This window comes from Macrotis lagotis, chromosome 7, assembly GCF_037893015.1.
Source record: "Macrotis lagotis isolate mMagLag1 chromosome 7, bilby.v1.9.chrom.fasta, whole genome shotgun sequence".
Classification (NCBI taxonomy): Eukaryota; Metazoa; Chordata; class Mammalia; order Peramelemorphia; family Peramelidae; genus Macrotis; species Macrotis lagotis.
The window spans coordinates 114695413-114723067 of NC_133664.1; the positions used below are offsets into that span (position 1 = coordinate 114695413).

The 27655-nt window shown below is 35.6% G+C and overlaps 1 protein-coding gene across 10 annotated transcripts in view; it reads right to left on the reverse strand.

Moving 5' to 3' along the window:
• Positions 1–27655, reverse strand: part of AGBL3 (AGBL carboxypeptidase 3) — a 140761-nt gene that overhangs the window by 92082 nt on the left and 21024 nt on the right. For 6 of the 10 annotated variants that reach the window (XM_074193637.1, XM_074193635.1, XM_074193634.1 and 3 more), the window contains 4 exons: positions 12996–13146; positions 8472–9251; positions 4448–4610; positions 1178–1304 (listed from right to left, as the gene is read on the reverse strand). In XM_074193637.1, coding sequence (XP_074049738.1) covers positions 1178–1304; positions 4448–4610; positions 8472–9251; positions 12996–13146 — 1221 coding nt within the window. Of the gene's footprint in view, positions 1–1177; positions 1305–4447; positions 4611–8471; positions 9252–12995; positions 13147–27655 lie in introns of those variants that run through there. The other 4 variants (XR_012470075.1, XM_074193638.1, XR_012470076.1 and 1 more) reach the window with 4 other exon arrangements.

Sequence of the window (27655 nt, forward strand, 5' to 3'; positions counted from 1 at the left end):
TATTTATTCCATTACTTGTATACTTTAAGATTGAGTCCCTTCTTTTGCTGTACCTCATCAAGTCAAGATTTCAATCACTTTATAACTTAGCTGGTACTTGAAATAGTTGACTAAAACATTCATCATCCTATGCTTCTCAAAAGTTGAGAGGTTGGGGTTGGGCAACAGAGATATAGAATCATAACTGAAACATTTCCAATCCAGTAAAATCTTTTTTTAAGTTTAAACTCTGATGACATACGTTTGAGAATTTACGATTATCTCCATATCAAGAACATGTCTCAGAGTAGAATTGGAGTGGTTATTCACTATAGTGTGAAATTTATTTTAACTTGGACTCAGCTACTTTGTGATTGCTAAATAAAAGGAGAGACAGTATGGCATTGTAGACAGAAACTTGGTCTTGAATTGGGTTTAAGTCTGGTTCTGCTATATCCTGGCTATGAGACCATAAGTGAGTCACTGAACCCAGGTCCCAGACAGTGAATAAGTTCCTCAGTTGGAGCTTCATACCCTGACATGACAGGTCCAAAACAAACCCCAAAACAAAAACCAACATAACTTAGTTCTTATATTTTAGAGAAACAAATTTCTATGCTGACACTTTATTAAAAGTCAGTAAGGTCTCTCTATACTGCTCTTCTTATAAACAGCAAACCATATCCTATTATTTCTTTGCACTCATGAAAATCATGAACTCAATATGCCTCTGTAAGATGAGCAATAAAAAACATATTGGAGAGTTCAAATTAGCTAGGTGACCTTGGACAAATTCTTAAACTCTTATCCTCAATTTCTTCTGTCAAATGAGAACAATAATACCATGTACCTCCCAGAATTGTTATATGGATCAAATTAAATAAAATATATAAAATACTTTGCAAGACTAAAAAGGACTATACAAATCCCAATTACTGATATTATTATAATAATTATTAGCTTATTATATTTAGAAAGACTAAAACTTTCTGAGAGAAGATGTGGCAATATCAGTAACTATATAATAGACATTATAGCTATTATATTATAGTACATCATATGGACAAAACTGGCTAATTAATGATACATTTTTAGGGGGAATTAATTCACTGATACATTAACTTCCACTTCTGTTTTCACATTTTAATAATCTTTTAGTTTATAACCCTTGGGGACTTAAGTGAGAATACCATCTTACCAATAGTAGAGCCACAGAAAGTAGCCTCCATGGTAAAGCTGTTATGGATTCCCATTTTCCACATAACTACCCTTCCTGTCCCTTCTTTGCTCTTCTGAACATCAAACTTACAAGCTGAGAATGAAAACTGAAACAAAAAAACACCACGTAACATAAAAATGATTCTTAGTGATTAGTAGGTTAAAAATGCAAAAAAAAATTACATAAAGTGTAGAGCTTCAGGAAAAATTTTAAAGAAAATTTATGATCCTTTGAATCTTTGCAAATAAATATTTAAAACAAGTTTCAATGTTCATGGTCAATATGGTAAGTTACCCCATGGGGTATGCAAGTACCCAAGTGCTGATCTAAGAACAGTGAGGCCCTACAACACAGATGGCTACCTCATTTACTTGCTTTTGGTTAAACTTACATTTATAAATATATATGCATACATGCAACATAAATATATACAATATACACATACCCACATATATATATGCCATTTATATGTAACACAATATGGGTTACATTCATATATATATGCATATATATATGTATATATATATCACATGACAGCTGTATTTTATAGTGGATAGATAGCTGACCTTGAAGCTACAGAGATCTTGGTTCATTCCTACTTGACATGTATTATCTGTATGACCCAAGGCAAAACATCTAACATCTCTGTGCCCAGGAAAGTCTCTAAGACAAGGGTTCTTAACCTGAGATCTGTGAAGTTTTTTTAAAAAACTGATAAATATATTGATTATAATTTGATTCCTTTTGTAATTCAATGTATTTTATTTTATGCATTTTAAATATTTAAAGGTCCATGACAAGGAAAAAAGATTAGATATTCCTTCTCTAAGTTTCAGAATAGATACTGATCTGGATTGACTGAGGAAATTGTCTAAGAGTTCAAAGATCTGAACCATATATAATCAGTTTTACGCTGACACCTATTTCAAAAATACAAATTTGTTTCAACTTAAAATATTAGGAAACATTTTGAACATAATTTGATTTTTGAGTTTGCTTTTGTCAGATTTCTTCCATGAGATAAAAGCAAGAGAACTCAGAAAACGATCACTTCATAATGACTCACATGGCATGATGCTTCTGATGTTCACTTCTAATGAGCAAACTTTAATTCTTTGTTAACGTAAAGTACTCTGCTGTATAACTTCTGGTGAAGGAGGAGCTGTGGACTGAGGAGAAGGGCTAATCCTTTTCCCCCCCTTCTACCCCACTCCCTTCACTCTTTCTGTCAGTGATGTGAGGTCTGAGGGCAAGTCTGTAATTCCTCCAATTTGCTCTTTAAGTTTGGGAGGTCACCATTTTGTTAATTATATTTTTTTTATTTACTTAAAACATATAAAACTATGCTATCATTTTTTAGGTATCTATCTTTTTAAAATTTTTGAACATTTTATCCTTATATCCATTTTCCTCCATAAGCTCTGGAATTGTGCAATTCTGTGTAATTAACTGCTTTTTGCAATGTATATAACAGAACTGACTATGTAGATATTTATGTATCTATATGTATAGATATTTCATATGCATTTTCAACAAAGTAATTTTTTCAGAATCTCAGTAAGAGATCCATTGGATTTCCACTTTTGTGTATTTAGGAACATTTAATATAATATAGGCTCTGTTCTAGGTTCTATTTATACCCTTTCTATTGGTGATCTCATAAGATTCCATGGATTAAATTGTCATTTTTATGCAGATGACTCCTAGAAGAATATATTCACATGCAGTCCTAGTCTTTCCCTTGAACATCATTCCCAAATCACCGAAAGTCTAATGGACACCTCCAACTGGATGTTATACACTTAACTTAAACTCATCATTTCCAAGCCAGAATTCTTTTTTGCTCTCTTCCATACTCTCCCTAATTTCCTTCTCATTTTCTGTTCTTTTTTTCTATTGGAGGCAAGGTTCCTTGATACATTATAGAAGTACAATATTTAAAGCATATTTTAGGGGTGGCTAGGTGGCACAGTGGATAGAGCACCGGCCCTGGAGTCAGGGGTACCTGAGTTCAAATCTGACCTCAGACACTTAATAATTACCTAGCTGTGTGGCCTTGGGCAAGCCACTTAACGCCATTGCCTTGCAAAAACCTAAAAAAAAAAAACCCAAACCCTAAATCATATTTTAAAACTTGTAGTCAATTTATTGAACCAATATGGAGAATAAGTACCTAAATGCTCATGTAAGAGGTGTGAAACAATCATAGTATCAGCCTTTACTGAAGAAGTATATCCTTCCTGCTTCCTGCCTATAGCCAAGATGACACCAAGTTTTATCAAGGAAATCTCCAAAATGTTTCTCATCTCTGTCTTCCTCTTATTCATTCAGCTATTCTGCCATCCAACCATCAGACTCTCAGAAGTTTTCAGTGGGACATATACAAGTCTTCAAACTGGTCTCCCCCTTTTCAGACTCTTTTCTTTGCAATTTATACTCCACATAGCTGCCAAATTAAGAATATAGCACCAGACATATCACCAACTTATTCAAAAAGCTTCAGGGACTCTCTACGGGGAAAAATCCTCCCAAAATTTTTCAAGATTTAAAAAGAAACCCCTTTAAAGAAGAGGGAGTGTTCATATTTTATCCTAAAAGCCAAAAATAGTCCCTGAAGCTTACAATCTGTTTCCAGCCTATCTTCTTCTAGATTGATTTCATTTTGCTTCTCCTCGTGTACTCTATTCCAGTCAAATAGGCCTTACATGATATTCCATCTCCCAGCTCTGCCTCTGCATAGGCTTAGAATGCATTCTCTACTTACCTTCACCTGTTAAAATCCCCAACTTTCTTCAAGGTTCATCTCCTCTGCCACCTTCTAAGTGAAGCCTTTTCTGATCCTCACAATAATTACCTTTCTTCTCTCCTCCCTCAATTATTTCATATGCACTTCATATTAACTGTGTATATGTTTTCTCCTCTGGGAGGATTTAAACTTTATGAAAGAAGGGATTATTTCATTTTTTATTTTTATATCCCCAGAATAGATGCTTAATAGTTAAAAAGGCTTCAAAACTTTTTAATATTGGAGGAAATGATGATTGGTCTGTTTTCCTACTCTAATTTATTATTCTTAAAATGTTGGTTATATAATGGGTCCTCCTAAAATCTCCCCTTTGAGTACTGAATAAATATTGAGCTATACATAATATTTAATATATTTTAAAAAATTTTATTGAATCAAATTATCCATTTTATTGGCCTATATGGGTTACATTCAGTAAAGGAAAGAAAACTTGACATGCTTACTTTGTTTGGACAATTTTTGCTCAGCATAAATGGAAATACTCGTTGCCCTGAGCACAACTCTTTTTCTTCATCACTATCCTCACAGCCATACATGAAGATATTTTCTTTTCTACTGTGGCCATGAAGGTCACAATATAGGAGAATCTCCCGATCTTCCATTAATCTACAAAGAGGAAAAAGGAAGCCAAAACATTGCCTCTTCAGTTTTCTTCTAAGTCTTGAATCAGGGTCACATGATTTTCATAATATAGGAGTTCAAGGCTTTCTGGTTTTTCTGTCTCTAACAGCTCCTTTTTAAAAAATATTTATTCTCATTGTACAATTAATGTTTTTTTATACATTAATAAAATATTCTTGTTTAAGAGTAAACAAAATACCCCCTCCCCACCAAAAAATATAGGCTTGCTTGAGCGATAAAGTAAAGGGGAGAGAAAAAAATTAAAATTAAAAAAAATAATAGTAATAATTGTAGGTATGGCCAGGTGGCGCAATGAATGGAGCCCTGGAGCCAGGAGCACCCAAGCCCATATCTGTCCCCATACACCCAACAATCACCCAGCTGTGTGACATGCAAGCCACCCCAACCCATTGCCCTGCAAAAAACAAAATTAGAAAAAAACCCCAAAATAAAATAAAATAGTAATAATAGTAGGGGTAGCTGGGTGACAGACAGAGTGTTGGCCCTTGAACAGCTCCTTTTTTCAAGCCATCCTAGGTTCCTGTCTCAAAAAAACCCTCTAGCATAAGGCATAAAGTTCAAATTATTTATCAGGGCATTCAAAGTTTTTTCCTCACTTTGGTTCTGATCAAATTTTTCAACTAAACTATTCCCTAAGATGACCTTTCTCCCATCATTCTTGTCCACTGCTTTCCACAAACTAATCTTGCTTATTCCAACTCAAGAGACTGTGCTAATGTTATGACCCTTATTTAGAATTCCTACTCTTCAAATTGAATATTATTCCCATCCTTCAAGATCGTTTTCTTATTTTCTTCATAAACCTTTCCTGATCACTTTGGTTCAGGGATTTCTCCTTCCTCTGATGTTACAGAACTTAATAATGTCTATGCCACTCATCTGACATCTGAACAGGAAATGAATATGGACAGACACTATCATAATTTTCTCAAAAACAGAGAAATTAAATCTACAAACTACAAAATTTTATAGTATATTATAGGATTTATGGATCATGTGGCTCATAGACTCAAAGATAGAAGGAACCAAAGAGATAATCTAATCCAGCTCCTTTAACAGTTGAGGAAACTAAAGCCCAGATAAATACTTGCATAAAATTGTTTGAATGTAGTAATTAGCAATCCTAGAACATGAACTCTGGCTCCAAATTCAGTCCACTTTTCCTTGTAACAGTGGTGATCATTGTTATAGCATCATTAATAATTGGTCATAACAATCTAATTCATTTCCTTTTTTGACAAAGTTACTATAATGGTAGATCAAAAGAATGGTATAGTACCAATGTATATTCCCATTCTATCCATGGGAAAGATCTGTACTAGTTGAGTTCAGAACTGGTTGAATCTGCTATGATCAGTGTCCACTATCATCAAGGTAAATCTCAGCAGTGTTCCCAGGGATTTCTCCTTGATCTCTGTGTTGCTTAACATTTTTTTTTCAGTGATTTGGATGAAGGTTTAGAACTTACAAATATCATAAATCTGAGAATAAAATATAAATCCAAAAAATATTTTGAGAGTCTAGAATGTTAGGCCAAATCTAATAAAATGGAATTTTTCAGAAATATATGTTCAGTCCTATATTGGGGTTTATAAAATTAACTATTAGATGGGGAAGTTGTGACTATATATTTCATATGAAAAGATTTATAAATTTTAGTGGACCACACACTCAATATGAATCAATGGTGTGATCTAGCAGCCAAAACAGCTAATGCAATACCAGACTCTATCAATAGAGACACAGTAACCAAAATGAAGGAGGTGATAGTCCTATAGTCCCAGTGTAAGTAAGTGTATTTGGAATGCATCTACAATATTGCTTTAATTTGATTCCTTTTAGGAAGGATACTAATAAGGCTGGGCTTTGTCCAAGGTAAAATAAACAAGATGAAGAAGGGGCCAAAAACCATGCTATACATACTAGGATTAATACCAAGAACTGGGAAAGTTTTGTCTGAAAAAGAGAAGAGCTGTCATGTAGAAGAGGGGTTAAACTTTTTTTCTGGTCCCAGAAAAGCAAAATTAGGAGAAGCTGCTGGAAGTTGCACGGAGGCAGATTTTAAATTCTATGTAAAGGAAAAATTTCCCTATTGATTAGAACTGTCTGAAAGTGGAATAGACTGCCATGAGATGCCTTGGTTATCAGTGCAGGCTAGATAACTACCTGTCAGAAATATAGTTAGACCACTTTTTTTTTTAAAGCAACTTTTAAGGTAAAAATGAAAGTGTGAGGGCATCACAGATCTAGAACTAGACTAAATTTAGAGGTTATCCCGATCCCCCAACTGATGAGGATTATATCATAAAAAATTCCATTAACACTACATTCAAATCCCAAACTGGAATCTGTCTCCTACAGTGTTTCTATGTAGGAGATGGAAAAAGGACCAATAAGTGTTATTTAACAGGGATAGGGACAGGAATATGTTAGTTAATAATAATGCTAATCAACTAGTTGTTTAAAAAGACCAAACTCTATGACATGAGAGATAGCTTTTGATTATTATGAAATATAGTTATATATTTAAAGAAATTTTATTAATATAGCCAGAAAATCATATTCATTTTAATTTGTATATTGATATAAATTTGGCAAAACTTCTGAAATCTTACTATTTTCACTTCTTATGTTGTATCCTAAAGGTCCTTTCCTCTTGACCAGAGAAGTAGTTTCTTCTAAAGTGAAGCAGCATTGCTGAGTTCAGTATTTTATACGAATCTTAATCACTTAGAAATAGTTTTTAAAAGTTTTCTTTTATAAAAATGCTTACCAATTCTTCCTCTCCCGACCCCAAATAAGTATTATTGCATATTCTATCAATGCATAGTCTATCAATATATTAATGATTTCTCCTAATTTACATACCCATAGAAATGTTTCAAAAACAAAATTTTCTTTTGAAGACTATCAAAAAATTGTCCTTGCTATTTCAATGTATTTCCTACCCTGACCTCACAAAGAATACTAAAAAATGCCAGTAAATTTTAAATATGAGGTTAAGAGAATTTTGCTATATCATCTTTATCATGTTCAAAACAAGGAAAAAAATAGTTTTTTCAAGATAAGTCCCAGATGTGCAAACTCTTTTGAAGGAAACAACTATATTGGAGTGGTAGCACCTCATAATCACCCCTTCAATATAAATAAAGGTCCTGGCTATCTTTGTACAACTCAAGTATGCCCTAAACTCTTCCAAGAACTTTTGACTTTCATCTCTGAATTTATGAAGTCCAACAAGCTCCCCAGAGATCTGAAGTCTAAATTCTTCTATCATTTCAAACTTAAAGGACCTAAAATTCTTCCCTTTAGCTCTCCAGAAACAACATATCATCTTTCTTTCAGTTCTAGTCTTTGAATGTCTGGGACTATTAAACACAAGAGTGAGATTCATTTCACACTTGATTTGTTGATTCACTTCCCTGATTTGTATGTAGTTTGTAGTTTTGCAGAAAGGGTTTCAGTTACAAATAGGTCAAGATTGTGGCTATGTGGTTTCTCATTATTCAAGAAGTATTTATTACTTAGGATTTCTTTTATTGACACAAGGAATCATAGAAATAGAAATGGAGGTTGTTCTTACAGTATAAAATTATTTCTCACAGATAAGGGATTTAAGTTCCTTGAGAAAGGGAGATTTTAGGAAGTAATAGTGACAAGAAAGGTGGTACTGATAAAAACATTTTTTAAAAAGTTTGACTAGTATGAAAAGCAGTCATGAATGAAACTTCTCAAGAAATCTAATAACTGATTAAGTGGAATTCAAGAAAGAAATATTTGAAGGAAAAGTAATTAGAATAGTTAAGTAAATGGAAGCTTTCTTACCTACGGATCATATTCTTGGTGTACCAAACAGAAGGATAAGAGTCCTTTTGGATTGATTTGTAGCAACGATTTAAGTCCTGTCCAGCTAAAGAACATCGATAATTTCCCACAATCACACCATCTGGATTCAGCATAGGTATCACTTTGAAGATAAAAATGTCCCGAAGCAGCTGGGCATCACTTGAATCTCCTAGGATGTAATCTAGGAAGCCTTTCATGATCCAAGAACTGTTGGTTTCTCCTGGATGAACCCTTGCAGTCAAAATCACCACCTTACGCTTTCTTATTTCAGTATTCTTCAAAGGGGTTGTAATTGTTAAAACATACACCATGTTTCTAGCAAGTGTATGACACAGCACACGGATTTTACAGTACTGCGACCGGATTGGGTCATTAGTGATAGCTGAAAGGTAGTTTTGCAGGTTGGCATATGTGTAAGGGTAGCAGTGAGCAAAGTAACATGTGTCTTTGTCATGTGGAAACTGGAAGGTCCATGTGAGAGAGAAAAATTGATGCCCCTCTTGCCCTATATTGTTCCTATAATACTTGATTTGGTCTCCTGTTCTCTGCCAGCCAATATTGTTCATCTTGGCCTCTTTTTCAGAGTAGAAGAGTGGGCGCATGCCTCGATTATACAGACTATCTGGCTTAGTGAAGTTGACAATGGTGAAACGATAGGTTATCCCTGCTTGAGTGTTGGTCACTTGAAAGTAATACCACTGGGTATGTCTATTTGTGAAGAGGTCAGGGCGCACAGTCAACTGATATTCATAATCAGTACTAATTAAGAAAGGAAAAAAACAAGTTATAGGCAGAATTTGGCATAGGCAAATAAGAAAAAGAGCTTAACTTCTACCTATAAACCTCTAGATTTTTGCAAAATGGGCTCACTTGTATAAGGTATAGTTTGGCCAGTCTGCTCTAATATATACCTACAAAAGACAATAAATACTACAGAGGTCCTGTGATCAAATCCATATGAACCATTTATTCTATACAGCAGTGGTGTCAAATTTAAATAGAAACGGATCATCCTTGCAAGCATATATAGACTGAGAAAACCACAATTATTTTTATTGTATTATATTTTTATGTATTATGTTGGACATTTCCCGATCACACTTTAATCTGATTTGACACACATTTGGGTCAGTAACTTCTGAGAGTTTGACACATCTGCTGTATGGTTTTTAAGTATGTCTTTGCATTCTCTGGTATCTTAATGGTGCTTAAATGGAAAACAGGTAAAAATTTGGGATTTCATCAAATATCTAATATTTCATCTTAATCAAATTTCTCAGGCAAGTTAAATGATTAAACTAAAAAAGTTTTGGAACTAAAGGAAGTGCCACCCTGTTTGTACCTATCCCTGAACTATTTTCTTTAGATTTCCATCTAACCTTAATTAGTTTTTATTTGTGAACATTAAAAAAAGAAAGCTCTTAGAAATTTAAAAAAAAATTCATGATTTCATGCCTTATATCTAGTAATATTCCTCCTTGAGGAAAAGGACCACTTTTTAAAATTCATAATTTTGTAACTTCTGACTTGATCCTGAGAAAAGATACTGGGACCTAATAGATGTTCAGTTAATGTTCTTAGATGAAGATGATTAAAATCCTTTTAAAAATCTAGTTCATATTTTTGGTTTATTATCAAAAGAAATGTCTGATTAAATTGATAAGTAAAATGGGTTAAATGGAACATTAACACATACTTACAGGAAGATATTGCATTATTAGGGAAAAATAGAAACATTTTGAGGAAACTTTTTCTTTTAAGAATTCATAGGCAATATTATCTAGCTATATTAGTTTCCTCTTCATGGAGTAACTTGGTATCCTGAGTGTACAAACTATTTAGTAAATGGAATTTTTCAAATTTTTTCTTCAATGGTTAATCTCACCCCATCATACCCATTCTATCCAGCAATTCTGATCCTGAATTTAGCATCATTCAAACTTCATTCTTCATCTCTACTCCTTTTCCTTATTCTTCTCCTCAATCTACTTTCTACCCCAATATTCTCAAGTGACCCACTTCTTCCATTGTTTCTTGAAATGCCTATTCCATAAGCAACAATTTTTTTCCTTTCCTACTCCTATCTACTGATGTTTTCCCCCTCTGAAATCTAGTTCCTTTTTTATGATATAGCCTCTATCCTTACACTTTTTGACCATGTTTGCACTTTTACTCATTCCCACAAACTCACCGGCTGAGATGGGAGAGTTGGAATATTCCTTCCTTTCCACTGCCAATTTCCTCTACCATCACTCTGTGACTTCTCCACCGTTAGACTGACTCAATACATATCCATCCCACAACCCAAATTTAGTAGCTATTGTCTACTAATATCCAGGGAACTCTCCTTCCTCTATGAGTTCAGTGCCTAATCCATTGTCTGTCTTTCTTCCTCTAATTCCTGTCTACACTCTAGAAGACTTCAAAATACATACTGATGCTCCTTCAAGTTAATCTAACTTCACAGTCCAATTTACCCATTTCACAAAACCTAGTTCTTCACCCTGACTCAGCCATATACAAAGATACTCATACCCTTGATCTTTCCATCTCCCACAGATGCACCATTTTCATATTCTAGAACTCTGAAATTCCCTTATCTGATGATAATAATCTATTGTTTTCCTGCCTCTCTCTGCTTTGTAGCCTAACTTCTACTTGTTCTTCATCAACACCATGATTTCCAATCCCCCGACATCTCAGTTCTCTACCAGATCATCACCCCTGCACCAAGATACATGTTCGTTCTTTCCCCATTTTGACCACTTGGTAAACTAATTCAACTTTATATTGTCTCCTTCTCTTGAGTCCTTTGCCCCTTAATACTGATGATCTTTCCCTGCCAATTCTTAGTCTGGGATTATTCCCACTTTTCATTGCCTTCATTCCTACATGTGTGTTACTGAAGAAAGCTAAAGACCATCATGACATTGTACTGATGAGATCTGATATGAATTTACATTCTATAATAAGCTGAACTGGGTTCTCACCAAGACAATTCTTTTACATCTCCCTAATTAAGTCACAACAGGCTCAATTCCTATTGTTCTAGAAATAAGGGGGGTTTAAACCCCATTCACCACAATAGATCTTCCAAACTTTTAATTCCTCTTAAGATTTCCATGTTTCTCCCTACCCTGACCTTTTCAGGTGAGAATAATATATTTTACAGAAAAAATTTGGATTGTTTGCCCAAAGTACCTTCCCCATCGTCATCTCACATTATTCGGATACTTTTTGCCACTATCTCCTCTTTCACTCCTTTCTCATATGAGGATGTGACCCTTCTCTTTAAAGTCTTTCTGTGAAAAAGTGATTCCATTCAGAGGACTGTCCTTTCCACAGTCCTTAATCTCTCATTGATCATTCTCTCCTTTGGCTAATGGTTGCTTTTCAACTGCCTCCAAAGATGCCATCTTCCCTTTCATGAAAAATCAGCCCTTGAACTCTTTACTTCCACTAGCTATTGCCCTCTATCTTTCCTCCCCTTTTTGGCTAAACTCCTTGAAAAAGCTGTCTATAATAGGTACTCCCACTTCCTGTCCTGCTACTCGTTAAGTCTACAATTTGTCTTCCAATCTCATCATTCAACCAAAACTATTGTCTCCAAAGTTATTAATAAAATGAATTTTTTTTCAATCTTCATCCTTCTTGATGTCTCTGCAGCCTTTGATACTATCAATCACATTCTTCTACTGGATACTCTTTTCTCTCTAGATTTTTATGACACTACTTTCTTCTGGTTCTCTTCCTACCTATCTGATCACTCTTCCTCATACTTTTTTGGATCTTCATCTTTCTGTCCTCTAACACTGCTACTACCCTGGTGCAGGCCCTGTCTCCTATTATCTGTATTATTTTAAGAAGTTGATATTGGTCTCTCTGCTACATATCTCTCCTTACTATATAATCCACTCTTTACCATAACTACCAATTTCTACCCCCCCCCCCCAACCTGCATTAAACTTCAGAAACTCCCTATAATCTCCAGGATCAAATATTTTAAAAACTCCTTCATTTGGTATTCAAGGCCCTTCATGACCTTCTCTTCCTCAATTTTTCCCTATAAACTTTCCATTTTTCTTACACTTCACACATGTACCCTGGGACCCAATGACACGCATCTTCCTGCTTTTCCTTGAAGATATTCTACTTCTAGATTATTCCTTTCTCCTCACTACCTCCTGGCCTCCCTGTTTAAGGTCCAGCTAAAATCTCACTTTTCACACATCTTGTCTCTATTGGTCACTTCCAATTTATCCTGAACAAAGTTTGTTTGCATATAGTTGTTTGCATATTGTCTTCCCATTAGACTGTGAGCTTCTTGAGAGCAGGGACTTGTCTGTTATCTTTCTATCTTGACTTTGCCCATTACCTGACATAATCAACTGACACAAAATGTTGAGAAATTTGATTTTAACATGTGCAGACCCTACTGTTCAAAGAAATGGTCAAAGCTAGCTGATGTCCTAGCTCCCAAATCAAAGGAATTTTAAAACCTACACTTTAACCACCTTTTGCAGATTGCCACTCTCAAACCTGGCTTCAAATATCAAAGTGTTGTCACATTCCTCCACAGGTAGAATTTCTGAGTGCTTCTGAAGAGATCTGATACCCCCTATTCGAGAATACATGAAACAGCGACCTTTGCAAGCTGGTAAGTGAAGTAGAGAAATGTATGTCAGGATCTGTCATGACACAAGTTACTATGAATATAGTTTGAGACATGGGGTAAAAGTTGCGTACTCCCATTGAAAATCTATGTAATTTACATTTTTTAGAGTAGGATAAAAAGAATACCCAAGAGTAAACCACTGTAAGGATTCAATGTTTCATCTTCTGAAAATAGAATTTGCACAGAATTTTCTATCACAGGATAGACAGTGATTGTTGTTCCATTTCCATTAAATAGCTATTTGTTCTCTTTTATGTTTAAGTAAGTATGCATTCAGACTAGAGTTAATTCTGTTAAAGTTGGAAAATTAAATGACACCTTTAAAAATGGACCTTCTAAGATGATGGCATCCATTCTTCTTCCTTAAGACAATCCTGTCTAAAATCTTTGAATTGGAAAGTTACTAGAGGTCCATCCGCTAGCCCAACCTCCATCTGATGCATGAATGACTTCTATAGGACCCCAAAGTGCCTAGTAAATCTAGAGTCTAGTAAAACACCTACAGTAAAGGAAACTTGTGAGGCAGTTAATTCCATATTTAGACCACCATGATTGTTAAATTCTTCCTTATAACGAGTCAAAAATCTGCTTGCCTAGAACTTTTTGCCTATTGATTCTAGTTCATTCTTTGGAACCATAGTGAATAAACTGTGTATCTAATATGACAAATATTGTTAAGTCCTTCATAAATTTAAATACAGAATCATATTCCTCTCCCTTGCCCAATTTTTATCTTCTACAAGCTAAATATCTTCAATTCTTTCAACTATTCCTCTTTTGATTTATTTTTGAGTCTGGTCATTGCTATTCTCTTTTCTAAAAATGTGGCACCCGAAAATGAACTTGATACTCCAGATATGGCTGGCCCACTTCAAAATAAATTTGAATCTCCCTAATTGGAAATCATACTTTTACTGATGAAACTCAAGAAAAAATTGCCCGTTTTTTCAGATGTTTCATACTGTTGATTTATTAGTTTTTATTCATGAGGACTGTGGCCTAGCCAAATCCTATACCTATACAGTTTAATTTTAGAACCTAAGTGTAGGAAATTTAAGATCTTGATTCTATGATCTAAATATTATTTAGGGGGCAGCTAGGTGGAATAGTGGATAAAGCACTGGCCCTGGAGTCAGGAGTACCTGGGTTTAAATCTGGTCTCAGACACTTAATAATTACCTAGCTTGTGTGGCCTTGGAAAGCCACTTAACCCCATTTGCCTTGCAAAAACCTAAAATATTATTTATCCTTCCTAGCTTCATGTTATACTCAACTTGAGTATAACTTTCATGTTATACTCAAATTAAGTATAACTTTCATGTTATACTCAAACTGAAAGTATATCATCAATGTTTTCTTCTTTATCTAATTTATTGGTACAAAAATTAAGCAGAACAGGTCAAGACCAGAATAACATGGATATACCAGTAGAGGTTTCTCTTTATAGTAGCAGCTCTCAAAATATGATTCAAGCACTCATGGTTATTTGAGGGTCCTCAAGAATGTTTCAGGGCACCCATGAAGTTAAAAATTACTTTCAAAATTATGTGAAGATGCTATTTGCTTAAAATACTCTTAGTTTTTTTTCAACTACATATCTGTGTGAGGCTGGATTGCCTTCATATACTTAAATCAAAACAATATCCTACATTGAGTGACTACAGAAGCAGCTATGAGAATACAGCTGTCTTCTATTAAGGCAGATATTAAAGAGATTTGTAAAAATAAGTAAAACAGTGCTATCTGTTGAATTTCTCCTCACTATGCAGGTTAAAGCAAAGATCTGGGGTTCCATTATTTTCAGGAAATTGGTTATCAAGGAGTTAATTTAAATAAGAGCTTTATTATTATGCAACACAAACAAATAAAAGCATATAAACATACAGAATATGGTAATATGAACAGAGAGGTTTGTCTCCATAGATGCAAGAAACTCATCAAGCATGAGAGGGAGAAAACATGTTGAAAATTGGGGTTCAGGTAGCAAAATCATATACCCAAAGAATGTGTTTGGTTATGAAAAGGTAATTGGGGGTGGTTAAGGTGGCGCAATGAATAGAGCCTTGGATCAGGAGTACCTGGGTTCAAATCCCACCTCAGACACTTAATAATTACCTAGCCCTGTGGCCTCAGGCAAGCCACTTAACCCCATTGCCTTGAAAAATCTTAAAAAAAAAAAAAGGTAATTGGTGTCAAATATAGGAGAGGAAACCAATCAGTTGCAGATGTGGTGAAGTCCTCAAGATAACTTATCCATTATCAGGCTTAGATAAGGCTCAAGTAGGGAAAATTTCTTTATCTGGACCACAAAGGAAGTTAGCTATTTAAGGCAGCAGAAGAATGACTCAGGACCCCTGAATCAAGCCAAGAGCTGCAAGTGTTATCTGACTGATGCAGAGTAAAAGTAAATAAAAACAGTGGAAAAGTACAAACATGAATGACATGTTTTTAGGAGTTTTAGGACTGCTTAGCTAAGTGACTCTATAATGGAGTCTTATCATTATAATTATAACCTCAAACTACAACATCAAACAATATAAAACTTATGCCATTTTTTTCACTAATTAGAAAAGTTACTGTATTTTCAATTAAAATGTTTTTAGGTTAACATGTAATAGGTTATTTTTTAATGACTTTTTTCAAAATGTTTAAATTTCTAACATGGTAAATATTAATAGACATTTGGGGTTCTTGATAATTTTTGATAAAGTAAGAGAGTCCTAAGACTTGAGAATCTGCAGGTTGATAGCAATTTATTAATCAAAACTCTTTGTGTATGATCACACCAAAAGTTCAGTGAGTTCTAAATCTACTGAAATTGCCCATAATTACACTTATTTTTGCCTAAGATATGACTGTTTAATTGCATGACATAGTGATGCAATGCTAAGAGTTGAATTTGGAGTCTAAGGATATGGGTGTGAATCTTGACTATAGCATTTTCTAGATGAAGTTGGACAAGTCCTCTACAAGCCTCAGTTTTCTCATCTATAAATGTTTATACTTGATGACTTTAAGGTCTCTGTCACCTGTAAATATATGCTCTTATAGACCTACACCCAAATCTGCTACCCTAAAAGCATTCCCCCAAATTTATCATTCTAGCAGTCATGTTAATCGAAATTTGTGCTGAGTCAATTTGCGTGTATCCATTTTACCCATTGTTTCCATTCTTGCTTATTTTCCAGGTCTGTGTCAACCAGCAATGGAAGAGGCATCAATAAGTCTGTTGGTAGGGGTGAAATTTATTGAACCTGGGAAAATTTGAGGAAACCCTTTGTAGGCAAGGGAAGGAGTCTCTTGACTCAGTTTCCCATTGCACTATTCCCTTTCTGAATAGGAAATTTTTCCACCTGGTTAATTCTAAACCTGGCTTTTGATACCTGTGAATAAATGTGGAACTTTGCTACAAGAGAATTTTCCCCATTATGGTTTTGTCAGATAAGTGTTGATATCAAGATAATCATGTTCTTTCCTATTCCTTTCAAAGACAATTTCTATTATTATGACAGATGAACAATGGAAGTTTTAGCTTTGTAATACAAAATCTATTAAGTGGCATATCAATACTAAAATATATGACTTATAAAAATGAAAGGTCTTACTCTTTAAAATGAATTTGTGGTCAATCTCATATCCTGAGCATTTAAGTAAATGAGTTCTTAGACTCCCATTCACTTGCTAATAATTTTATTTCATCTTTTAAAGATAATATAAAGATAATAAAATAAGGGATAGAGTGAAGATATAAAAGTATTCCTTAAAGAAATATACATTTAACTAGGGGAGTAAACTTTGAGAACACAGTAAGATTAAGCTATTAAAAATTTAAGGACTAGGATGTGGTGTGTGTGTGTGTGTGTGTGTGTGTGTATGTGTGTGTGTGTGTGTATGTGCATGCAGGTACACATAAGTGAATAGCTTCAAGAATGTTTCAATATGGGACATATTGATTTTGAGTATAATTTAGAAATAAGTTATAATAACTGGATTCAGGATTTTACATATAGAACTGCATTATTACTTGTAAATATGTTTTAAGCCATCATTCTCTTATTTTGAAATCTGTTAATATTAAGGGATAGATTTTTAAATTTTAAAATTCCTCTATTGATGGAATTGTCCATATCATTAAACAAGGTTTAGGTGAAGGTGCAAGACACAAGAAATTCTTGTTAATTAGGGGTTCCTAAAGTGGTGATGTTCTCAGTGTCCTATTACTATTAAGGACTATTTCCATAAAATCCATAAGAGTTTGTTTTTCTTTTTACCATATGAACTAATTACTGGAAGGCCAATCTGAGTAGATTTTGGTATGGTTTACTAAATTACACTGAGCCTATCACTAGCTAGTTTTTAGCAGTATTTCTAGAGGATCTCCACAAGCAACCCAAGACCTGAAGATGGTTGATTCAATTGCCTCCACAGACCTGCCCTGATCCATGCACAGGAAATGCTTGACAGACCCCTAAAGATCATGGACACAGAAAAAGGATCAACACCTCTTAATTGACTTTTTTATTTAGGTTCTTTATTCTCCTATGGTAACTTTGCTTGCTGTGTTAGTGGTGTGCATGTTGTGAACCTGACAGCTATTCTACAAGCTGCTTCTCATTTTCTGCTTGAAAAGCAGCATCGTAGGAACAAAGGCTCTTGTACTATATGTTGACTAGTCATGGTTTGGTTGGTCCATGGTGCTTATGCAGTGTCCCTCTGTGCTTTCTTTCTTATCAAGTTGAACTCATGGAGGGAAACTGTGATAAAAGTGGGGTGAGTGTGGGTACCCTACCATTTGCACACTCAAGTGGCTTTATTGAACTACCAAAGTCTATGAGCTACAAATGTTTTGGATTATAGAATTTTTACTTGGGTAAAATATCCGTGTGTTTTCCCTTTTTACAGGCAACAGAGATTGGGATATTGCAGTCAAGAATGAAGGATGGATATAGGTCTAATTGTGGTGCTGTACCATGAGAATGGTTAAACCACAAAAGGGATGACCCCATTGTTCTAAGATCTTGTCTTCCTGGGAGTGTATTAACCAGTCTATTGGGAGAGGGATATATTTTCCATTCCACCTCTTATCTTGTTTATTACCTGCTAGTCAGCATTGCAACCTGTAGCCACAGGCACTTTCATCCCAATGCCCTTATCTCTAATCTTATGTCCCTAAGATACAACTGAGGAGTTGTTTCTTAGAAATATGCCTTCCCCTTATTATGAAATTACTTTATAAAAAAGAGTGAGGTTTGAATTTCCTTGGCTGAACTCAATGTGCTTTTTTCCCTTTAGTCTGACAATAAATTCTTTTTAATTTTCTGAGTTTGTTTCATTATTGAGGGCAAAAGTTTAACTGAAGATTTTCTTTCAATGCTATCAAGAAAATCTCACCTTGCTCAAGAACCTATCTTAATGTACTGTAAGTTTCATCAACAGAAAGTTTTTACACTCATCCAATTTAAATCCCTCTTACTGCATTTTAAGCTTTTTTTCCTTGTTCTATTATCATGAAAAAGAAAAATGACTTATCAATATCTTCTGAATAACAACTAAATAATTAAGTACTACTATAAGTTTTATCCTTCAATCTTTATCATCATCATCATCTACAATTTTCCTGTGTATCTATTCCCAATTCTTCAGATCTCTCATTTGGAAAGTTTGGGCTTGGGGAGAACAACTTGACAGATTCAGTTATTTCCCCCCCCCCCATTTTCTCTAATATTTAATAGGCTTTATTTAAATAATAAATGGAAATTTCAAATTGGCTATTTTTTCGTGTTCAGTCATTTCAGTTGTATCCAGCTCATCAGACTCAAACTTCATTTGGGGTCTTGATGGCACTTGTTTGTTATTTCTTTGTCCATCTCAATTTATAGTTAAGAAACTGAGTCAAATAGGGTGAAGTGATTTGCCCAAGATCACATAGCCAGTAAGTATCTGAGACAATATTTGTACTCTAGAAGATGAGTCTTTCTATCTCCAGGCCTGCATTCTATCCACTATGCCAGTGACCTGCCCAAGTTAGTTATTAAACATATTTAAAATCAAACTGGACGTTCTTGAAGTGTTTAAATCATCGGTAATTTTATTAGTGAGCAGTACAACTCTACATTTTATTTTTTAAAATAATCAACACTAAATGGAATTTGTATTTTTGTATAAGGAATAAAATAAAAAGTTAAAATAATAAAAATTAAATGTTACATAAAACTGGGAATCTCTATTATGCAGAACTTACTTTTAAGTGTATAATTAGTCCAGTGTTGTCAAACTCATATAGAAACACAATCTAGAAGAAGGATAATGACTTAGAAAACCACAAATGATCATTATCTGTATGTATTATTTTTATTACTTCATGAAACACTTTCCAATTACATTTTAATCAGCTTCTTTCTCAGGTTGTTTTGCCACTTGAAGACAGAAGGTCAAGACTTTGAAAATTGTGAGTCACTGTTCAAAGTTTCCCTGATTGCCCATGTTTGCTTCTGATACTTCTTTAGGCAAGGTATCTAGAATTGCCTAAGCCCCTCAAATTTCTGAACCTCTCTTCTGAGCTTTCAGAGTAATTTTTAAAAGAATTCAAATCAATTCAAGGAACACTTACTAAGTACCTACAAAGCCTTACACCAGAAGCCTGGAATACAAAGTCAAAACCAAAAATAATTCCTGCTTTTAAGAAGTTTATTTCCCACTATGACCAAATAACATGTAATTCTAATTAAACAACTCATTAAAAATCTAGCTATCTTCTACTTAAATTGTTTCTTTCTGGCTGCTTGCAGGATTTTCTCTTTATCTGATAATTCTGGAATTTGGCCACAACATTCCTTGGTGTTTTCATTTTAGGATCTTTTTCTGGAGGGGATCGACGTATTCTTTCAATACTACTTTGCCCTCTGGTTCCATGATATCAGAGTAATTTTCTATCACTAGATCCTGTAATATTAAGTCCAGGCTTTTTTTTTTCCCCCTCAATGTTTTCAGGAAGTCCAATAATTCTCAGGTTGCCCTTCCTTGACCTATTCTCAATGTTTTGCTGTTGAGGTATTTTACATTTTCTTCTAATTTTTGATTTTGTTTAACAGGTTCTTGTCTCTTGAAGTCATTAATTTCTGCAGACTCCATTCTTTTTTTTAGGGAGGAGTTTTCTTCATTAACCTTTTGCAACTCCTTTTCCAATTGGTCAATTCTACTTTTGAAAGAGCTTTCCATTCGACCAATTGAGGTTTTGAGAGAATTATTTTCTTTTTGCATTTGCCCAATTGAGGATCTGAGAGAATTATTCTCATTTTGTATTTGACCAATTGTATTTTCTAAGGATTTGTTTTCTTGTTGCAAGGTATTAATTATTTCTCCCAAATTTTCCAGTTTGTTTTTAAGCTCCTTCCTTCTTTGTTCAAGGAAGTCTTTCTGTGCTGGAGGCCAGATCATATTCTCCTCAGAGGTTCTACCTCTCTCTGAGTTAGGGTCTTTTCTTTCCAAGAATTTTTCTATTGATTCAGCTTTCCACTGACCTTTCTTCATTTTGCTAAGACCTTGAGTTGGGGAGGGGCTGGTTCACAGGTGTTTGGTGTTGGGGTCCCTAGAGGCTTTACTCACTGAGTGCAATTTCTGTGGCTTGCCAGTAGGAGGTGCTGGTTGCTTTCTCTGGAGTGACTGTGACCTTGATTGAGGCCTTCTCCCTTAGCTTGAAGGGAGCAATTGAAGCTATTGAATACTTTTGCCTTCAATCAATGGTGGGCTTTACCCTGGGGTGAGGTCATCCCTCTCTCTATTGTCAGCTTGGCTGGTTCTTCAGCTCACACATGTGCCTGAGGCAGAAGTAGTCTGTGATTGTGTTTGTTCTGGGAAGAGACCTCAGCTGCAATGGAGGTGTGGACTCAGAGTTCCTCAGACCCAAGGAACCCAGGGATGGTGTCCACAGGTCTCCTGCACTGGAACTCTCCCACCAGCCCTGTTGGCAAGCTCCAGAGGGTCAGTGCCAACACCAGTGCCTCTGCTCCCTAGTTGACTCAAGCCCCTGTGGTCTAGCCTCACTGCTGATCAAGCAGGTCAGGCTCTCAGGCCTTCAGGTTCCCTGGCTCCAATTCAGCTGCTAATCTGGCTGATCTGCCCTCTGTGCCCTGAGTCACCCGCCCGGACTCACCCACAGCTGCAGAAGAAAAATCCTGAGGTAGATGTTCTTTCTCCTAGCTTTTCTTTCTGGGTTTTGTGGGTCGGATTTCTGTTAAGAGGTTTATTTCATATCATAGATAGGGAAAGATCAGGAGACTTTAGAACTGTGCCTTTCTTCTTTCTGCCACCTTGGCCGGAAGTGTAATTATCTTTTACTTAAATTAATTAGAACTGAGAAACTTTAAAAAGGAAAAAGTTCTATGTAAATGAGAAAAGTTTCAAAGGAAAATAAACTCTAAGAGACTTTTATCTCTTTCAGTTCACTCAGTTCTCTTATCCAATCTGTTGTCAAATGTTATTTCTACCTTTACAACATCTCGCCTACACATCCCCTTTTCTCTGCTCACATAGTTATTACCCTAATTAAGGACTTCACTACAAATTGTTTATAATACTGCAAAAGTTCTTTCTCTGATTGGACTCTCTGCCTCAAGTTTCCTTTCAACTTCCACTCTGTTGCCAAAGTGATCTTCATAAAATGCAGGTCTGACCATGTGTCCACTCTTCTCAGCAAGCAGTCACAACTCCCTGTTATAACCAAGATCAAATATAAAATCCTCTTTAACTTTTTTTTTAGGTTTTTGCAAGGCAAGTGGGGTTAAGTGGCTTGCCCAAGGCCACACAGCTAGGTAATTATTGTCTGAGACCGGCTTTGAACCCAGGTACTCCTGACTCCAAGGCCAGTGCTTTATCCACTATGCCACCTAGCCGCACTCTCTTTAACTTTTAAAAACATTTATAATCTGACTCCTACTTAACTTTCCAGGCTTACACTCCACTCCCCAAACTTCTACTGACCCAAGCACACTGGCGGACTTGCTATTCCCTCCATCTTCTGCCCCTCTGCATTTGCACTGGTTTTCCCTTAGGCTTGGAATAATATTCTTCCTCACCCAATGCCTTGTTTCTCTAGTTTCCTTAAAGACTAAGCTCCAATTTCATCTTCTGCAGGAAACCTTTCTTGGTCTTCTCTACCATCTATAGTTAGTGTTTTTCCTCTGAGATTACTTTCCATTTACACTGTATATGTCTCCTTTAAGCAAAGTTATTAGCACAATATTCCCCTAATTAGAATGTGAGCCCCTTGAGGGCAGGAAAAGAAAAAGGAATGTCTGCAGAGCACAGAGATTTAGCAGAAATGGGCAAAAAATAGTAAGACCTGGGAGACCTGGGGCTCCTAACTGATCTAACTTTCCTTTCAAATTTTAGACATTAATGAGAGAGGCTGGACATACCTCATCTAGAAGACTCCCCTTTCCTTCTAAAATTCATGCAACCAGAAGTCATAGTTCTGTCTGCCTGACCTCTGCTAGGTCTGGATAGATAAGACCTCAGCAAATGATAGCATTTCTGACTTGGAGGGATGGAACCACAAGGAGGCAGCAGATTCCAACACCCAAAGCCTGTGTGTCTTTCTCAGACATGGACGAATTTGGCTAGAGTAGCACTTGGTGATTAGAAATGAAAAGACATAATTCCTCAGATATTATAATATACTAGCCACTGGGGGTGGAGGGAGTCTAGAACTCATTTGGATGGGAATTCAATCTTTGACAAGCAATTTTCCCACGAACCCTTAAAATCCTTTTGTTGTCAGAAAGGATTGAACCATAAGGATAATAGAGGAGATAACCTTGACCCTGGACTCAATGCTAATAACAAATAAAGAATAGGTACTTAATGCAAATGATAATTACTGTCTGTCTTAATAAATTCAAAGGAAAAAATCTTAAGAAGGGAAATGAAGAGTCATTAACTGGCTTTATTATTTTTCACCAACCAAAACCTATTGATCATGATTAATACAAAGGCCTGTTGTCCCATTCTACTAAGTTTATTTGTATAATTCTGTACATTTTCTATTTGTAGGGCACATATAAATAGTTTTTTAACTAGAAGCTAATTGATAAAAGTTTTAGATTCACTTTTATTCTTTCTAAATTGTAAATTTAAAATTTTGATTTGAGATCTTTTCAAAGTTTGTAGCATAGCTATAATCACAGATGAGACACAGTGAAAGACATGTATACAGATAAGCAGATTTAAAATGCTAACCCTACCATTATTTTATTGAGTGATCTTCGAATCTTTTAATGTTTGCATCCAAGGTTCCAGATCCTCAATATAATGGCTCATATTATACAATATAGCTACAGTTAAATTGTGTTTATGATAATCTAGTATAAAGAGGTGGGAATTGGGGTGAATAGGTGGCACAGTGGATAGAGCACCAGCCCTGGAGTCAGGAGTACCTGGGTTCAAATCCGACCTCAAACATTTACTGATTACCTAGCTGTTTGGCCTTGGGCAAGCCATTTAACCCCAACTGCCTTGCAAAAACCTAAAAAAAAATGAATCCCTGAGGTGGGAATTTAAGAATGTGATAATTTATATCAGTGGTTCATTTTGTAGGATAGGAATTTTATTCTATGAAAGACCTTCTTATCATTTAAGAGTTTCCTTTAACCTTGATCTTTGTTCCAAAAAATTAGTCTCTTTTGAGTTCTATTGCTAACCAGTGCCTCCCTCCATCATTCCCACCTTACCTATCAGTTTTTCTTCATCCATTTCTCTATTCAAGTTATTCTTCTTTAAGCTTTTTTGCACTTTGAATAAAATTAATTTACACTACAGCTACAAATGATCATTAGTAAAGTACTTCTCGGAAGTTATCTATTATAAAAGTATTATAAACTGTCAAGGCTGTAATAGTTAAACATGATCCATGTTTAAGGATCATAAGATACTGTGACAGATATAGGCTGTCAAGATTTCATGACTCAGTCAGAAAATCCGAGTTCAAAGAAAAGATATGATTGATAAATGTCTTCATATGTCATGTTTCCATATTTAATGAAAATAAATATCTTTAGGACTTCCGGGCCAAGATGGAGGAGGGAAGACAGGCATAGTTCTAAAATCTCCTATCTTCCCCCATATATGATATGAAACAAAACTCTTAACAGAAATCTGATCAATAAAACCCAGAAAGAAAAGCCAGGAGAAAGAACATCTACCTCAGGATTTGTCTTCTGCAATTGTGGGTGAGGGAGTACTGATGGAGGACTCTGCTGGGAGCATGGGACTGGTGAGAGTTTGGGAGTCTGGATTAGCCTGATTAGCCACAGGGAGCCCAGAAGGCTAAGGGCCCAAGAACCAGACCAGCTGGATCAGTGGGGCTAGAGGCTGGTCAACCATGGGGCTTGGGTCAACTAGGGGGCAGAGGCACTGGTGTTGGCACTGACCCTCAGGAGATTGCCAGCAGGGCTAGAGGGAGAGTTCTAGTACTGGAGAGCTGAAAGATATCATCCCTGGGCTCCTCTGGTCAGGAGGAGCTGGGAGTACACACTTCCATTTCAACTGAAGCCTCTTAGCAGAACAAACAGAATTACAGAGTACTTCTGCCCCAGGCTAAGGCCCAGCAGCAGAACCACCTCATCTGACAATGGGGAGAGTGATCACCTCACCCCAGGGTATAGCCCACCATTGATCAAAGATAAAATACTGCACAGCTTCAAACACTTCCTCTAGGCCAAGGGAAAGGGTCTCAATCAAAAGTCACAGACACTCCAGAGAAAGCAACCAGCACCCCAGGCCAGATGTAAATATTACACTCAGTGACCAAAACTAGCACCCCCTCTGGTCAGCTGGAGATATTACACTCAGTGAGTAAAGCCTCTAGAGATCCCAACACCAAACCCCTATGAACCAGCCCCTCCCTAACTCAAGGTCTTCGCAAAATGAAAAATTGTCAGAAAAAAGAGAAAATCCTGCAAGCAGCCAGAACGAAACAATTTAGATACCAGTGAGCCACAGTAAGGATTTTGCAGGACCTGGCTGCATCAACATTAAGGGATCGAAGGGCCTGCAATGAGATATTTTGAAGAACAAGGGGGCTTGGAATGCAGCCAAGAATCTACCATCTGGCCACTTAACCCTATTTGCCTTGCAAAAAAAAACCACCTAAAAATAATCTACCATCTAGCAAAGCTGAACCTTCTCTTTCAGGGGAAAAGATGGACATTTAATGAAATGGAAGACTTACAATAATTCCTGAAGAAAAAACTAGAGCTAAATAGAAAATTCAGACATCAAACAGGAGGTTCAAAAGACACATGAAAAGGTTAAAAAAAAAGGGGTGGAGGGATAAAGAAAAAATAAAACTGATACCCAATAAGATGAAACTGGATATATCCCAGCATGGAAAAAGAGTCTCATAATTCTTAAGAATTGTACCTTTATCAGAGAGAATATACTTGGCCAGAAATGATGGACACTCATGACTTATCCATGAGACTGCTATCCAATGGGATGAAACTGGTTGTATTTCTACTTGGGAGAAAGACTCTAGTCTCAAGAATTGTAACTCTATTAGAATATACTTAGCCAGGGTGATGGATACTCAGGATGATTTAAAAATACTTTCTCCTTAAAAAGTGGGACAGGAGGAGGGAGGGAATTGAATGGGGTAAATCTCATTACATTAAGAGGTACAAAAGACCTATGGTAATAATAGAGAGGAAGAAGGGAGGAGAAGAAAAACACCTGAATCTTCCTCTCATCAGACTTGGCTTAAAATTAACTTACACACATACTTAGTTAACTTAAAAAACATCTTACCTTTCAAGTATTAAAAGAGGAAAAGGGGAAGGGGATGGAGACAGGGAGGGGGACAAAAAGGTAAACTAACAGAAGGAAGGGAAGGGAAAAGGGAAAAGGGAAAATGGAAAGAAAGGGGAGGAGGTGGATAAAGGAGAGCAAACACACTGAAGGGGGTGGTATTCAGAAACAAAATACTGGGGAATACAGATAAAGGGGAAAAAAGGGGGAAAATACGGGGTGGCTAGGTGGCAGAGTGGATAGAGCACTGGCCCTGGAGTCAGGAGTACCTGAATTCAAATTCAGCCTCAGACACTTAATAATTACCTAACTGTGTGGACCTGAGCAAGCCACTTAACCCCACTGCCTTGCAAAAAAAAATTTTAAAAAGGGGAAAATACAAACAGAGGGAAGATAGTATGGAGGGCAATAAGGAGTTAGTAATTATAACTTTGAATGTGAATGGGAGGAACTCTCCCTTACAACATAAGCGAATAGCAGATTGTATTAAAAACCAGAATCCTGCAATATGCTGCTTACAAGAAACTCATTTGAAACAGAGGTACATATAGAGCAAAGGTAAAAGGTTGGAGCAAAATATATTTTGCTTCAGCTGAAGTGAAAAAAAAAAAACAGGAGTAGCAATCCTTATCTCAGACAAAGCAGATGCAAAAATAGATAGCGTTAAAAGAGATAAGGAAGGAAACTATATCCTCCTAAAAGGTACCATAGACAATAAAGTGATTTCAATACCGAATATATATGCACCCAATGGGATAGCATCCAAATTCTTAGAGGAGAAGCTGAAAGAACTACAGGAAGACATAGATAGCAAAACTCTACTAGTGGGAGACCTCAACGTCCCCCTCTCAGATTTAGATAAATTGAATCATAAAATAAACAAGAAAGAAGTTAAGTAGATAAACAGATTGTTAGAAAACCTAGAGATGATAGACTTATGGAGGAAAATGAATGGGGTTAGAAAGGAATATACCTTTTTCTGCCGTATATAGCATTTATACAAAAATTGACCATGTACTAGGGCATAAAAATCTAATAATCAATTGTAGAAAGGCAGAAATAGTGAATACATCTTTCTCAGATCACAATGCAATAAAAATCATATGCAATATTGACCCAGGGAGATATGAACCCAGAACTAATTGGAAACTGAATTACCTCATTTTAAAGAACGAGTGGATCAAACAACAAATTATAGAAAGAATTACTTATTTTATCCTAAATAATGACAATAATGAAACAATATACCAAAACCTATGGGATTCACTCAAAGTGGCTGTCAGGGGATATATTATATCTCTTGCAACTAAAAAAATTAGAGAAATAACAAATTAAAAGCCCCCCAGTTACCAAATTAGAAATTCTAAAATAATAAAGGAGAAATTAATAAAATTAAAAGCAAAAAAACTACTGAATTAATAAATAAAACTAAGAGTTGGTTTTATGAAAAAAAATGAAATTGATAAACCTCTGGTCAATTTGATTAAAAAATAAAGAAGAAAACCAAATTACTAGTATTATAAATGAAAAAAGGTGAACTCATCACCAATGAGAAGGAAATTAAAGTAATAATTCGTAATTATTTTGACCAACTCTATGCCAATAAATCTAAGTGAAATGGATGAATATTTGCAAAAATATAAGTTTCCCAGGTTAAACAAAGAAGAGATTAAATACCTAAACAACC